At 33.3% G+C, this 17,746-nt stretch overlaps 1 protein-coding gene across 4 annotated transcripts in view; it reads right to left on the reverse strand.

The window, feature by feature from the left end:
* MED13L (mediator complex subunit 13L) overlaps positions 1–17,746 on the reverse strand; it is a 333,757-nt gene that overhangs the window by 130,693 nt on the left and 185,318 nt on the right. For 2 of the 4 annotated variants that reach the window (XM_031948657.1, XM_031948655.1), the window contains exons 3-4: positions 17,134–17,218; positions 2,342–2,425 (exon numbers count right to left, since the gene is read on the reverse strand). In XM_031948657.1, the coding sequence (XP_031804517.1) occupies positions 2,342–2,425; positions 17,134–17,218 (169 nt within the window). The remainder of the gene's footprint in view (positions 1–2,341; positions 2,426–17,133; positions 17,219–17,746) is intronic. The other 2 variants (XM_031948656.1, XM_031948658.1) reach the window with 2 other exon arrangements.

Genomic DNA, 17,746 nt, shown 5'->3' on the forward strand with positions numbered 1-17,746 from the left:
AGTCCAGTACTTCATTTTCAGTCCAGTAGTCTACAAATAAAGAGTCAAAATTGACTAGTAGTAAGTATTGTATACTTTTAAATATATATAATAAGGGAAGTCAACCAATTAAAATAAGCAGGAGAGTTAAGGATGGAAAGCTTAGGAATGATTAACTCATCTATTCCTCTATAAACCTGAATTATTCCTTTTAAAAAAATACAAAGGTGTGGTAATAGGTACGGGCAAGATTCACTTAACACAAAGTGTGATTAATTGCCTCTTACTATGCAAGATAGGCCAGGTTATTAGATTTTTAAGCTTAAGAACATGGTCCCTTTCTTCTGTGGGATCAAGTGACATCAGCTTCCTTGTTGTTCCTCCTATAAGGTTTTCAATGTTTTCTCTCTCTCTACTTTCTCCACAGAGGTTACACTTTAAATAAAATAACATTTACATGGTAAATGCATGGACTGATTAGTGAATGATTATTGAAATACCACTTTCTTTGAACTAAATCTATATTAAAAAAAATTAAAGTAGAATCCTGTTTCTCCTTAACAAGACTAGAAAAGTAATTCTAAGCTAAACAGGGGTGTATTTTTCAGGAGATATTTTTTAAATACATGTTTTTTTTTTAAAGGTTTTGGAAATTTGGCATTTCCAAAAAGAAAATCTTTATTCTACAAAGAAATGAAAGAATAGATGTTTAAATATCTCTTAGGATTTCCTCAAGTCTTTTTTAAAAAATAATAAAAACTAATGTCAGGGAAGAAATAATTACAAAAATACTTATTATCGCTTTTTATGTCACTTTTATACCTATAAAAGGTAATTCTACTTTCTTCTAAAGTATTCTACACTATGTTTTTCTGTTCAAATATTATCCCTATAAAAACATGATAATTATTTCAATTAAGAATTCTTTTAGTGCTTGAAATGTCTTACATTGGAAAATCTTAACATAATATCATTCAACATTAGGATTCCATCTCAGCAAGCCAAATGATGATGCCTCTTTCACTAACACACTCATTGGAACTATTTGACATTGTTTAAAGTAAAAGTATAACACAAAGAAAGCAGATTATTGACCTAGCTACTGGCCATTTGCCAATAAAACATTTACGTTCTACCCCAATTTCTTCTTTCATATATTTCCAAATATTCTCTCAGTTTGAACTAGGATAAAGTGCTCTATTAAATAGGTTTTCCAGAGGAGAGCAGTTACTGCTTGTCAATTACAAGGCAGAAGGGGAGTTCTTCCTTGTTTATAGTAGGTACTACATAGTTCTCTTTCAAGCATAAATTCTGTCACTCAATATAACGTTTTATGTTTCCTTTAAGAAAAAAGCATTTTCACATATACCATTTTGAAAATGGTTCACAGAAAACTCTCTTAAAAATATAGATTTTAGACATATAATGAATCTCTTCAGCAGTTTTTTCCCCATAGTTAACAGGTGGAAGTAACCAAATTGGTTTTCCTACATTCAGTTTCTCTCCTCTCCTGAAAATCATGCCTCATATAATTGCCACAAGAATCTTTCTGAAACAAAAGTCTAAGTTCCTTCTCTCCTAAATAATTTTTGGTAGTTTCTTAATACACTTAGGATAAAACGAAATCTTCACTTTAGTACTTAAAGCCTTTCACAATCTTGCTTCAAACCACTTTCCATGCTTATTTCATGATACTGCCATTTGTATACTCTACATTTCAGCTAAATTGACCAATTTCCTTTTTCTTGAAATGATCAATCCTACTCCTGGCTCCTAGGAATTCCCTTTCTTCTGAATTTAGATTTTAATTTAGAATGATTCATCCTATAGATTTAGATTTGGATGAATTTTAATGCTTGGTACCAATGAATCAGTTATGTCACTAAATCACTAAAGGAACTGACATAATTTAGAGACATAATAATCATCACTTTGTTACAACCTAGCTTTTTTCAAAGTAAAAGATATCACCAATAATATCAGCATTTTGAAATTCACTCAAATTTTAAAACAAACAAACAAACAAAAAAACCCACAAAACAAAGCATGAACTAACATTATACATCATGCATAGTACAATTTTTGTAGAAAAGCTAGGATATAATATTTCTTTCAAACATAATGTTCCAATTCCACAAAGATTAGCGATCAATCATTTGGATACGGTATCACAACAATCATTTGACCTCACCTCTAGCCCAATACAGAATATATCATGGGACCCTGAACTACATTAGTATATTCCAAAGGTGTTAAAGCTACTGGAAAATTAGTTCCTTTTCACAAAGATATGTATGGAGAGAAAGAAGAAACACAAACCAAGAGACAAATCCACCTTTGAAGAAGTAAATATATTACTAACCTTTTGTTGACTGGCTTCTCATCTTTTTCATAGGGTCGAACGAACCATTTACCAATCCTGACAAAGTTTTTATCCATTAGGCACCTACAAACAATCAAAAGTGAGGGTTTTTTTTTTTTATGGTTTTAAAAATAATGTAACCACTTTTAAAGCACTTCAATAAAGAGACTGATTTTGAAAGATGCAATTAATTCAGCAAACTAACTCAGATCACTCTGTACTGCAAGGTGGATGTACTGGTTTTTTTATGCATATACCGGGCAATTCTAAAGTGTCATTATACCCCTATCATAGGGAAAGTGTAATTAAGAAAAAAATAAATAAACAGATGAAACAGAGACACAGAGATAGAAAGAAAAAGAGAGAGAGAGAGACCTGCATCAAAGAATGGGGGAAAAAAAAGAAAAAAAAATCACAGTAATCACTTCATTTTAAAAATGAGTGAATATTGATGAACTTGCATTGTTATTATCTATTTTGTTAATGACATTAATACATACTGACTTATTTTTATATTAAAGATGTAATATCTTTTTATTAAAGCTTTTTATTTACAAAAAATATTACATATTTCTCCCTCCTTTCATTCTTTCTTTTTCCTCTTCCCCTCCTTCCTTCTTTTTTTGTTTTTATTATTATAGTTTCTTATTTACCAAATATATGCATGAGTAATTTTTCAACATTAACCTTTGCAAAACCTTCTGTTCCAAATTTTTCCCTCCTCCCCCCCACTCCCTCCTCTATATGGCAGGTAGTCCAATACATGTTAAATATATTAAAGTATATCTGTATACATATTTGTATCTTGCTTCATAAGAAAAGTTGGATCTAGAAAGAAAAAAAAAAAAAACGGAGAAGGAAAACAAAATGCAAGCAAATATCAACAAGGAGAGTGAGAATGCTAATAATTAAAGTGTAATGATCATAATTAAAGTGATCATGAATTAAAGTGTAGAAGAAACAACATGGAAAGTAATAAAGGAATAAAATTTGGAAATCAAATGTTTCAAATTTCAGTAACTGGCTCAGACATTTTATTTTACTGTTTCAATTGGTATATGAACTATTCAACAGTCTATGAACTACCCAACAGATTTCAAGGCTATCCAATACTGCCTTCTAGTGATACTTAAGCATCTAAGTTATTCCATTTTCTTACAGATTCCTTATAGCAGCACCCCAAAGAACACACAAATAAGATCACAAAAAGAATAAATTTTGAATATGGAATCTCAAGAGTTTACAGAAAGGATAACGTGAGTAAAAGAGTGGACTATCCCGAGGAAAAACAACAAAATTTAAATTAAAACAATATGACCACACAGCTCATGTGAAAGATGTCTGGGAACCACTATCATGGAAAAACTAGCAAAAATAACAAATGCCAATTTCTGATTTCATATCAGAAAGCTGAGGGTAGCCAAGGACACAGTAGGGAAATGGTGATAATGTGCTGATAATAAAATTTAAGATTTGACACATCTGGGCTAGTAGCTGTTGTGGACACTGAAAATCTCATTTCTTTGCCTGAAAATGCTAACAAGAGGGTATTATCACTATTCTACAAACCAGCAATGGCAGTTACTGATTCTTGCATCTGATTTTTGATGTAGTGATGGAACTACATGGCATAATGATATTATGGAATAATGATATTATTGATAATATATAGATTTTCCAGTTATTGACAGGTCTGTGTATTATGAATGAGTTTCTCTGAAGTGGAAGGAGGAGAAGAAACCTAGTTAATTACTTAATCTCAGTTTGTTCGAGTTTCCTCAAGTGTAAAATGGTGGTACTAACAGTACCTATCTAGCTACCTCTTAGAGGTAGCTATGCCATGAAGATCAAATGAGATATCCTTTAGAATATCATCTCTCGTTATTTGTGATGTTATTAGAACTGTTATAGCTCTGTACAGTGCCTGGCACATAGCAAATACCAGATAAATGCTTATGTTTTCCTTCTTTTCCCTTTTAAAACATAAAACCATGTGAGTCCTCTGTTCATGAAACTGCAATAATTCCCTGGTGCCTTAAGAATTAATAACAAAATCTTCAACTCTTTACAATCTGGCTCCTACCCTTCTTTCCAGAATGGTCCCTTGGTACTCCCATTGATACATTCATCAATATGGTCAGATTTTGTACTTTCTATTTTCTGCATCCCTCTTCCTCTGAATTACTACAACTGTTCTATTGCTTTCTCCTCTCACTTGCTTCCATCCCTTAAAATCTATTCTGACTTGACAAATGAAGTGCTCTCCATAAAGTCACCAGTGTTCTTTTCCACACCCCATCTGCTGCTCTCTTCTCAGTCTGTCTGCTTCCTAAGTTATCTAGAGTATATGAGACTGATGATTGCCTGATCCTAATGGATGATTTTTTAGTATTATTTCCTCAAGTATCTTTGCAACTGTTTGGCTGCTCTTCCTCAGTCTGTTTTGAAAAGCCATGGTGTTATCCTATATGTTTTTTTTTTCCCTTAGTGGCCTCATTAGTTATCATAAAATTAATTATGATGGGGATTGATTTTCATACTTTTACAAAAATCCTTACTTCTCTCCTGGGCTCTAGTTCTATATCACTAAATGACTATTAGGATATTCTAATGGATGATCCCATAGGCTTCTTAAAACTCAGCATGTTCAAGAGAACTCATTATCTTTCCCCAAAAATCTTCAAGTCATTTGCAACCTTTTACTCTCCCCCTGCCCCTCCAATTTTCACTTTCAATCTTTTGTCCTCTTTGAGAATTTCCTGTGAGGTAGATTCCTGGTATTGTTTTAATTTGTATTGCTTTTATGTGGCACAAATTCTAAAGTGTTTGCAAATAGTCTGCAGTATCATTTTTGATTTTTATTTTAATGAGTTTCTAAATATTCCTTGACCAATTATATGTTGGAAGGATAGTTCTACAAGACAACTTATTAAAGGAAAGATAACAAAAACAATGAAAGGTTCACACATTATATTAAAATGTGTTATCATGAAAATGTGTTAAAAACAAGTCCTGACTTTCTAGTCTTTCTACACTTCTAGTCTTTACATGATAGAAAAAAGATCAGGCTTAACATTTTCCATTAAAGAGGTATTTGATGTGCATATGTTAAATTCACCCAAGATTTTTGAAAAACTAGGGTTTTTCACTATGAATGAAAAGGAGAAAACAAGAGGTCACCAAATTCATGGACCTGTACATCAGAAAAGGAATAGGGATTCCCTAGAGATAATGAGATTCTCCAAATGATCCCTTATGTAGACAGCACAGTGCAGGCTACTTCAGTGTTAAAAGAGCTCCTCACTAACTTAACAGATTAGACAACCACTCCATAAAGAAAAAAGACAGAAAATGCCTATGGCTCAGAAAGATATGTTTCTGAAAGGCCAATTCATTCTTTTCACCCTAAGAAGAGGCTTTAGAAGGCCACTGGAAACAACAACAAAATGAAAGCAAATCTCTGTTATCAAAGAGTTTCCATTCTACAGGGAAAATACAACGTTTAAATAATAAAAATTAAAATATGTAATTAGCAGAGGAAAAGAACAGTGAATAGAGGAAGCAAAAAGCATCGTAGCATGGGAGGCAAGACTGAATTGAAGCTAAGGATACCAAGAAGCAAAAATGAAGAGAGAGTGCTCTGCAAGTGGGGTTGCAGACAGACTAGAATGGAATATGTTGGGAGGGAAAAATGTCAAATTCAATTAACAACAAGTAGGAGCTTGGGTAGATTAGAGAATGTGTGAATTGGAATAATATGAAATAAAACAGTGAAGCTAAGGGGGCAGCAGTTTGGGGAGGGCTTTAAACGCCAGATTAAGGAAGTTGTATTTTATTCACAGAAGTAATAGAGAGATGCTAAATGGAGGGATGGGTGGCACAGTGGGAAGCAGCAATGTGCTTTTGGAATATCAGTTTGGCAGTTTAGTGAACAATGGACTAGAGGAAAGTGAGCCTGGAGGTCAGGAAGACAAATTAGCCAGCTACTGGTATAGGTGAGCTGTAAAGTAAGGTACTGAAATCCAATGTCTGTTCTAGTCAGATAAGAGGACAAGTACAAGATATGTTACAAAGGTAAAATCAATAGGACTGGATGATTTATTTGCATATGGAGGTGGGAATTTGGGAGAAAAGAAGAAACAGTTAAAAATGAGTTCAAGGTTGCAAAACTGGATAATTATAATGAAACCCTCAACAGAATCATGAAATGTTGGATGAATGGGATTCTGCAAGTGGAGGGGGAGAGGGAATAAATTCTTACATTTTAGACTTGGGTCATTCAAGTAAAACTATCCAATAAGATGTCCTCTCAAAATCTTCAAGTCATTTGCAACCTATTACTCCATGGGAATGAAGGTCAGTAGCCAGAACAGGGCTAGAAATACAGTTACATACCTTTCAGAATCATCTATTTTGAGATGATAATTGAACCCATAGAAGCTGATGAGAATGCCAACGGAGGGTTCTTTTGAGATAGTATACTTATGCATGTATCAGAGACAAGCACTGCAGTTGGGACCAGGATTTAATAGGAGAACCCAGCAGGCTGGATTTCATTTGGCAATTTACACAGTGCTTTCAATGATTACAAGTTGCACCCCAGGCAAAAAACAATCCTAACATAAATGTTCTCCCAGTAAAGCTATATAAAAGTGATTCCGGGAATGCTACAATCTCTAAAGAATTGAAGTTGTGGGACTTCCAAAGGACAATGGAGAGGCGCATTGGTGGTTACAAGTAAGCTATAACATATTTCTAACAATGACCTACATTTCAATAAATAGTGGAAAAAATAGCCTCAAGAAAATGTATGCTCAGAAAAGAAGTGAGCGAGTCACATAGCAAGAGAAAGAGATGGCAAATGGACATTCAAAGTACTGCATGATTAACCACAAAATGTAAAAGAATACAGAGACAATCTTCGGAGAATCTATAAAAGAAGCATAGAGAGGAATTACACAGAATGAGAAAGCATAAATGTAGTTGATACCACTGGAGAGAATGTACATATAAATTAGATTTAAAAATCACTGACATATGTGTCTAAGTATGTGTGTGAAACATATATGTCAAAATGAAATTGGCATATTATTAAATTACCATAATTTTCTAATATTTGAAGGACATCAAAAATCTTCTGACCCTTTTTTACTTGAGGAACAAACTTACCAAGAAACAAAATCCAACTAAATATCACTTCAAATGAATATTTTAATTTTCCTAAAGATAGAAATCAGTAAGGACTACCTGAAGATATATGAATGAAAAATGAGTCACCACAACTCTAGATATCAACTTAGAAATCCCCCGTACCAAAATCACAAAACACAAAAAAATTGTTAATATCTATGACAATTCTATTTTTTGATGTAGAATTACTTTAACAAATTCAGGGATTCAATATTCACAAAATGTCTTAAGCATAATGATATTCATTCTTGACTTTTGTAGAGCCTATGACATGGCCAATCACTCTCCTCTACTTCAAAAAGATTATCATAAGATGTTAGACAGAAGTGAGACAATCTTTTTGATCATAACTTCACAGTTCCATTTAATGGATCTTTATCCAAGGCATGGCTATTAATTGGGGAATATGCCCCAGAACCTTGTTCTGCATTATTTCTCTTGATATTCATATTTAATTAATTTAATTATCAGCTCTCCCAGATGATTCCCAGATCTATTGGATATTTCAAAATGGACAAACCTCACTCACTGTCTTAATACACTAACATCAAAACTGAACTTTTTCCCAAACCTCCCCTCTTTCTAATTTTCCTGTTACTGTCAACAGCATTACTTTCTTCCTAGTTCCTAAGACTTAAAATCTAGGTGCCATCCTCAATTCATTTTTTCTCACCACTTCATGATCTCACTGAGGGTTTCTTAGCAAAGATACTGCAGTTGTTTGCCATTTCCTCCCCTGGATCATTGTACAGATGAGGAAACTGAGAGAAATAGAGTTTAAATTGTCCATTTTCACATAGCCAGTATGTTTCTGAGATCAGATTTGAATTCAGGTCTTCCTGAATCTAGGCCAAGAATTCTTAAGACCAAGTATCATTTCTCAGATAACCTCTCTCCTCCCTGGCCACGTGTAGTAATCAGGAAGGGGTTGAGAGCTGTTAGCCCACCTCCTCATTAAACATTCATCAATCATATTCATCAATCAATAATTTCAAATAAAGTGCTGTCAGGAAGACATTTTAAGATGGTACAAGATTCTGAAAATTTGATTACTAAGAGAAACTACTGACAATCAATTTATTGATTATTGACTGGCCTAATCAGTCAATTGACTCGATAGTGATATAGAGCATTTTTTCAAATAACTAAAGATAGTCTTAATTTCTTCATTTTGATCATTTATCAAGTGGGGATTGATTCTTATTTATTCTTATAAATCTGTCACTTCCAAATATATTTTTAAAATAAGACTTAACAGAAACATGGGCTATAGAAACAGTTTCCCAGCTTTTTTGTTTTCCTTCCAAACTTGGCTTTGCTGGTTTTGTCTGTGCAAAAGCTTTTTAATTTAACATAATGAAAATTATACACTTTGGATAATGTTCTCTATTTCTTCTTTGGCCATAAATTCCTCCTTCTCCAAATATCTGATAGATAAATTATTCCTTATTCTCCTAATTTGCTATAATATCACCCTTTACACCTAAATTATGTACTCATTTTAACGTTATTTCGGTACGAAGTGTGAGATGTAGATCTATGGTGAGTTTGTGACAAACTATTTTCCAATGTTCCCATCAATTTTTGTCTTACTGTGAGTTCTTATCCCAGAAATTTAAGTTTATCAAATAGCAGTACTATAGTAACTGATTATTGTGTCTTGTGTATCTAACCTATTCCACTGATCCACTACTCTATTTCTATTTCTCAGTATCAGAATCTTTGATGACTGCTGCTTTATAATGGGGTTTTAAGTCTGGTTCTGCTAGGTCATCATTCTTTGCATTTTTTTTTCCCTTTAATTCCCTTGAAATTCTTGACCTTTTCTTTCCCAGATGATTTTTTTTATTTTTATAGCACTATATAAAAATGGGAGCAGCTTGATTGATATTGAATAATTAGAATAATTTAGGCAGAATTGTCCTTTTTGTTATATTAGCTCAGTTGATATTTTTTTCCATTTGTTTAGATCTGTCTTTATTTGTTTGAAAAGAGTTTTGTAATTGTGTTCATATAGTTCCTGGGTTTGTCTTGGCAGGCAGTTTGTCTACTATTTTAAATGGAATTTCTATTTCCATCTCTTGCTGCAAGACTTTTTCAGTGACATAGAAATGCTAATTAACTTTGCTAATTGTTTCAAGTAATTTTTTTGGTTGATTCTCTGGTTTCATCTAAGTTTACCATGATATCATCTACAAAGAGTGAAAATTTCATCTCCTCATTGCTTACTCTAATTCCTTGCATGTCTTTTTCTTTTCTTATTACTAAAGCCAACACTTCTAGTACAATACTGAATAATAATGGTAATAATGGGCATTCTTATTTCATCTCTGAACTTACAAGGAGTGCTAGGATGTATCTATTGCTATTTTAATTAATTAAGCAATTTATGAAATTAATGATTAATAGCAGGGTAAAATCAACAAAGGTTTGTTTTAAAGGACCTTAAAAATAAAAATATTCTAATAACCCTTAAGCCAAGTCAAGATCCTGCCTACACAGAGCAGAGATTTCCAACTAGCTCATGGTTTTCATATGTCACCACATGTGCCTCAAATCATGGCAACAGCAGTATTTTTTTAAAAATGGTTAAATGAGCTTCTGAGTGGCCTGACTTTCCGGAAATTATCACCAGTTCCTGAATGTTTCTTTGACACAGGTGAAGTTGTTGTATGTGTGTGTCTATCTTGGAGTATGATAATAAGTACAACAAGCTAGGAATGACAGCATAAAAGTCTATTTTAACCAGAGCTGACAGATCCACTGAAAAAAAAAAAATGTCACATAGTCCTGAACTATTCAATACCATGCTGCCTTATATCTACTAAGTACTGAATAATAAGATAATTCAAATTAATTCATATTTGCAACCCCATAAAGTCTTTACTTTATATCAAGAACTGTTAAATACTATGGCTACAAAAGCCAAGTTCTTTCCTAGAAGCAGCTTATATTTTCCTAGGGGAAGAACAAAACTTATGTTCTTATAAACACAGATAAATTAAAGGTAAGAGAAAAGTAAAGAAAGTTAAAGATAAATTAAAAAAAAAATTAAAAAAAAAAAAAAAGAAAGGTAAAGATAAATTAAAGGTAAGAGAAAAGTAAAGAAAGGTAAGAGAAAATAAAAATGACAAAAGCATATGAATACACAAATATTTATTGTAGCTCTTTTCACATCGCCAAAAAAACTATGGAAAACTAAGTGGTGTCTACTTATTAGGGAATGTCTAAGCAAGTATATAAACGTATGGAGGCAGATAGGTGGAATGACAAACAGAAAACTGAGCTTACATCAGGAAGCCCTTGGTTCAAATTTAAACTCTGATACTTCCTAGCTAAGTGGTCCAGGACAGTTAATTAATTAATTAATTAATTAACACCTATCTTGAAGGGTTGCTGTGAGGATAACTATGAGATAATGTTTGTAAACTATTCTGCTAATTTTCAAGTGCCACAGTTCTAATTCCTTGGCCCCCACAGGTAGTTATTTGTATTAGCTGAACAGTTTCAGAGAAAAATGGAAAGATGCATATCAAGTGAATCAGACTAAAAAGAACTAGAAAATAATTTATATAATAACATTACAAAGATAAGTAATTTTAAAAGCTTAAGAATTTTGATCAATGAAGTGAAATCATAATTCAAAAAACAAACCAAAAAAGAAAAAGAAAACAAACCAGATGATGAGAGATACCTAACTCCTAACAAAGATGGGATAGATCGCAAAGACAGAATAAGACTAAGATTTGGGGGCATAAGCAATGAACATTTTTCTTTTCTTTCTTTTTCTTTTTTTTTTTTTTTTTGAGGGTGAGGGGAAGGAAAACAATAAATATTTATCAACTTGAAAAACTAGTACTGTAAAATTTGCAAAGCACTTAAAATATGAGATTAGATCTCCTGTCTTTATCTAACACTCCATCTCAGCTGCTGAATAAACTGCTGAGGATCAGGTCTTCTATGAAGGTCTTATGTTTGAAATTAGAAATTTTATTATCCAGAAGAAGAGCATATGAATAAAATAAAGCCCCGTTACTTTGAATTAAGGAGGATATTGAATTTTAGTAAAAAGTAACAATTATTTAATATGCCCATATACATATAATCATATATAAAAATATTCTTTTGAGCAACAACAATTGTTCTTACTGGACCTTCTTTAATGAACAATAAGAATCATTTGCCATTAGCAGCATCATTTGCATATAGATTGTAAATAAGTATACCCAAAATCTGTTCCCTTAAATAAGAAACACATTCCCGGTGATCTCAGTATTACCAATTTGTTAAGCAAGCCTTTCTTCATAGATAATCAAAGAGTAATTCATCAACCTACCATACTTTAAATTACCACAAAATCTGCATTAGTGGCATTCAAATTAATGACATTTTCCCATTCTGAGAATCTAGTTAACAATCTTTCAGTAAGGAAGGGTTATTATTCTTAATCCATTAAAAAAAAAGTGGTATGCTTTTCCCCCTTTGTTCCTAGTCTTTCTGTCTTGGAGGATATCTAAAAATCTGTTTGCTTTCCCCCCCACCTTTCTCCAAGTGATCAAGAAGTGAAGTTTTGTGGCAGCCTAGGTTCTCCACCAGAAAGGAGAACTCTTGGGAGGTAAGAGTAGTGCTGGGGGTCAAGGTCAAGACTGGTTCCAAGTTTAGGTACATGGGAACACTAGCTTCAAATAAAGTGAGTCAGCCATCTTATTAAACTAAATGGGATAGGGAACATGGTTAAACAGCAAGCAAGTCATTTTATTGTTGAAATTAAAACATTTTTACAAAACATTGCTAAAAAATGACTAACTTATCTATCAACAGTTAGGAAAAAAGAAATAATATGTTGTTCTAGGGTTAGGGTTTTTTAACTATTTTTAACTAGATCGTTGTAATACTCTACCTCTTTGTACACTAACAAGAACAGCCTTTTGGAGTTAAAAGATTACAGATATGGACGTAGATAGATAGATAAACAGACAGACAGACAGACAATAGATATAAAAGCCACCACTGGGAGGCATCCCCTTGGAACTTTTAAGTTTAACCAAAATAAATAAATAAAATAAAACAAAACAATACAAAACAAAACAAAAAGACACAAGTGCAAATAATATTTTTCTAGCTTCATACGTGCACAAATTGATCAAAATGATCCAGGAAAAAAACTACTATTTAAATTATCCCAAGATCATAGATTTAATCTCTTCCTCTCTGGTTCTCCAGTAACCTGCCATCTACTACACATACACCACACACCTTTTTAGATAAGTGTTATCTCCCCCATTAGAGTGTTTTTGCCTTACTAAACCCCAAAGCTTGGTAAGATGTCAGACATATACTTAATGGTGCTTCTTAAATGACCTAGTTCAACATCTTCATTTTAAAGATGAGGAAACTGAGGCTCAGAGTAAGTGAATTCTGCAAGGTCACATGGCTAGCAAGCAATAAAGCCAAGATTTAAACCCAGGCTCTCTGCTTCCAAGCCAGGGATCTGTGGGGTGAGCCACAACTGCCTCTGATTCACAGCACCACCCTGTGGTGTTGACTTTACAAAACAATGAGCATAATCTGCCCAGTTAACTACTGTACTTTTTGCAGGCATGATGTGGATGCTCCAATGTTTTCTTCATGGAACAAAAGGCATCAGGTATTTATCACCAAGCATTTATTACACACCTACTTTATGAAAGACATTATAATAAGTGCTGGTAACACTAAGGCAAAAAAAAAAAACTGTGGGCCTGCCTGCCTTTGAAGAGTTTCCAATCTGTTGAGTTGACATATTAATATAGAGTTATAGACAAAAAGATCTGAGAATAGAGACAGAGAATAGAGCTGTCATTCCCCTTCTATGGGATACTCCCAAGTGAAGACTGGTCCTTTGGCCAAGGACCCTGGGATGTTCTCTGAAATTTACAGAGATAGATGGCTACCTTCAGCACTCAGCTGAAGGACTTTTCTGGGATCATCAAAGCAGGAAATGTCAGAGATAGCAGTTTAATCCAGGTAAAAAGTTTGAAAGTCAGAATGCAATTGAGAAGAGGGTGAGAAAAGCAGAAATAGAAACAAGAAGTGTTTTTTAAAGTTTAGTTGATAAAAGGGAGAGAGCTATGGAAACATGTCCATTCAGGGTCCTAGCATTTCTGATCACTGTGTTTAAGCTATGCACAACGATGACTGAAGAGAAGCAGATCTTCTTTAGCAACATCCTTCTCTTCTTCTGCTTCCCCCACATAGTATTCCTTCTGTCATATGTTGTTGGACAGAAACAGACTGTAATAAAGAGCTAGGGGTGACCTTGCAGTTCATTTTTAGAGATGTTGGGAAGGGACAAAACAAGTCATTCCCCTGAGTCTCAGTCAATCAGCTAGAGATCCTTTTGTCCTCTATCTTAGGAGGCATATTCACCCTTTCTGTACAGGGGGCCCACATTCTATAGGGATTATCAAATTGACCCTTTTTAAACTTAGATAAGCATTATATATACCCTCCTCCTGACAGTCTACCTTAGAAACACACACACACAATACATAAAATAGACAAAAATTAGCAACAAAATTTTACAAAGTCATTTGCGTGGGAAAGAGTTGGGGATAAGATGGAGAAAGGTACAATTAGAGTGGCGGCAGAGTCTGGAAGATATTGAGAAGGCATTCAATAAAGCATTTAATATATACTAGGCATTGTACCAAGCACTTTATCCTCATTCTCTAGTTAAGTCTCTAGTCTGTCTGAGACAGACAGAGGTGTTGCCCATCTACTGTCTGAGACCTAACTTAAAACCAGCTCTTCCTGCCCTAAGCGTAATCAAGCTCTGAAGAAAATGGGAGTTCAAAGGGGCAGAAGTGGGGAGAAAAGCCTACCAAACAAGTAGGAAACCCTATGCAGTCACAGAGACAGATCTACAAGTAACAGCCAGTGACCAATTTGGCTAAAACAGAAAACTATATGAAAGAGATCCATGAACATAAAGTCTAGAAAGGAAGGTCCAGGTCAGTGGTGAAGAGAACATTAAAGGCAAGAGGGAATATGGAAACTATCTAAGCAAGAGAGTATCATCATCAGATATATTCTTGAGGAATATCAATTTCATACCTGATTGGATTGAATTGGGAATCTGAGAGGGAAGAGAATAAGGAAAAAGCAATTAATTAATCTAACAAAAAGCAATAATTAATTAATTGGAAAGAAAAGAAACAATTAGAGCATGAGACTCTTTGAAATTGAATCCACAAGACTGGACTGTAAGGGAGTAGCTAAGAACCAAGGGATGGGAAGCTAGATCCATGAATGGAGAATGATGAAAATGAGAATGTAGAAGAACAAGAGATTTGAAAGCATGAATCACAATCATGTTTTCAATCACAAAAATGTTTTCTTTTACAGCTGTGTAAAAGTAAATTTCACTGCTGCAACACAATATGAATTTTTGAAAATCTGAAATTAATTGGTTGACAATTAAGGTTTAAAATTATTTAGCCACATTCTCATTTAACTCCCTTCTGACAAAAGAGAAAGCAGGTAAGTCAATAATAAAATAAAGAATGGAATTATTTATCCAAGTTACATTCATGATTGTTAATGAACTGGATAAAGTGGTTATATGTCCAGCATAAGAAACTACAATTTTAAAAGGAAAGAAAAATTTCACATATAAGACTTTCAATCAGAAAAGATTAATTTTAACAACTTTAATGAAAATACTTGTTTATAAACCCAAAAAGTTTTTATTTGGAATTATGAGAAATTTATATTTTCCCCTCTTGTTTCATCACCCTTAAATTCTTGAGAAGCATGAAGGATCCATTAGAGAAACACAATGCTAATTTATCACAATGTGTGTCAGATTCAAGAAATCACAAATTCATATCTGTAGCCCCAAATCAATTTTCTTTAAGGGAGGTAATTCTTTCTTTGTTTTGCTAAATATAACACAATCAAAAGATTATCTACCACTAGGTAAATTAGGCCTTAACTGTGGATCAAGGAGGCTCCTTTCAATAGTAGAAGAACAAATAAAAATTCTAAGGGCACAATATGATGATTTATATATATAAAAGAGCCACCTAGGTGAAGTTTACAAATATTCAGTAAAATTACCAAGGTTATATGGCCTCTTACAAAAAAATCCTATATTACTCAGCTTTGGTCACCAAAAGGAACATAAACGAAGGAAGCAAATGCAAAAGTCTTACAGAAAGACTTGCCTATCTAGTACTCAGTTTAACTCTTGCTATTATCTAATCCCCAGCCTTGATCAACTCCAGTGGTTCTGTCCTCTATTCCTCTATAAAATAAAGCTTGTGAGAAATGCTGATTTAAATTCATTTAACCAATTAAAAAAAAAAAAAAATCTGGATTTTTTTTTTCCTTGCCCTTAATGAACTGTAATGAATTTTTAACATTTCCCTCCACCCTGTGGGTCCTTTTTCTACTTTTAAATCAGTGTTCAAGTAGAAGAGGGGCAAAACCAAAAAATGACAACAAAATTCCTGTGTTTCATCTTCTGGTTCCATGAAGTTAAATTTACTCATCTGTAAAACATCATCCTTAGAGAGGAAATTTTGGCTTACAGTTTTTAACAGAACCTTTTAAATATAACATCCAAAATATATCAAATATATGTTTAAAAAACATTCCAAGGAACAATAATTCTGTGACATGGTTTTATCCAAAGTTTTTATGAAAAAAATGCATACTCAGGAATGATCATCAATCTCCTACTTTTACAAGGAAGATCTTAAACTATGCTTCAAGGAACTGCAGAATCTTAAGTATTTCACTCTAATAGTTCCTTGAAAGAAAAGGGTTGTTACTGTAGATGCCCCAGGTGTCATTCTATTCCCACAGTCAAGAGATATTCCAGTTCATTTAAAGGAAAAAAAAGAAAAATCAAGTTTATACTTGAACATGAAAAATCATTTACTAGCTCACTGGCTTAGTGCCAGTGGCCACCTAAGTAGGTGGTAATAGCTTTTCAACAGAAATGCTACCTTGAGTATCAAAATCACCAGTTCAAATCCTTTTAGCATACTGATCTATTCTGTTTGCTGCACTTCTGCCATAAAAAAGGGGAATGTGTGTTTAGAGCTAGGATCTCACTTTCCTCCTGCCTCTTCTTAAAGAAGGTCTACACATAGTTATGAGTAGGAAGTGTTGGTAAGAAGGAAAGCAGTTCATTGAGGCTGTTAGGACACTTGGGAGGGAGTGATCAGCAAAGGCCTTCATGTACACCTTTTGGATCAATGGCTGTTTAATGAAAGTGCTTGAATAAAACTTTATTCTTAAATGTTGCTGAATACATGATTGCAAATGTAGTTCAAGAATACTGAGGTAGCATGTATTCACAAAGTAGGATATCCAAGTTATGAGAATGGCAAAATGCACCAAAGTTTATCTTATCCTTGAAAATTTGTGACAAAAAAAAAAAAAAATTACACAGGCAAAACAATTTAGAATGGGAATTTTTGGAAACTTTCAGTACACCCTTTAATAAAACAAATTTATACAGTTGGGTATCTCAAAACTAGAATTGGGTATGACTGATCTAAACACTCCTACCCTGATGCCAAAAATACAAAATCCAATAGGGCTTCTCTTACCTTTCTAATAAGTTGTGGATTGCTTTGAAGAGCAGGGTCCTACATTCATAGGAAAGGCCATTCTCCCATAGTCCTTCCTCCACTACTATAAAACAAAACAAAACACAGACCAACTATTAAGCAGGACATCCAGATAAACAAAAAGAGGAAAATTTGAAAGAAATTCTTCTTATATTAAAGAAAAGATAATAATGGTCTTTTCCACATTCTTCATATAAATCTGACGTATATTACACAAAATAATCCATACATGATGAAAATTTCATTTTAAAATTCACTTTTACTCTTGACAAAGGGATAGAGGAAAATTTGTTCAAAGTATTACTTTTAATAACAAAATGAGAAGAAAGGGAGAGGAGAGGAGAAGAGAGGAGAGGAGAGGAGAGGAGAGGAGAGGAGAGGAGAGGAGAGGAGAGGAGAGAGAGAGAGAGAGAGAATGAATCTTTCTATAATCCTAAATGGAAAAAGTTATGCTATTAAATCATTTTGGCTTCCTCCTAGAGATTTTATCAATATTAATAAGTAATTTGATTAATTTTAATTAATTAATTTAATTAATTAAATTTTAGTCGATTTAAAAATTCTCAAATCATCTTTACAATTCCTATGAATA

The sequence above is a fragment of the Sarcophilus harrisii genome, chromosome 1 (assembly GCF_902635505.1).
Source record: "Sarcophilus harrisii chromosome 1, mSarHar1.11, whole genome shotgun sequence".
NCBI classification, from domain to species: Eukaryota; Metazoa; Chordata; class Mammalia; order Dasyuromorphia; family Dasyuridae; genus Sarcophilus; species Sarcophilus harrisii.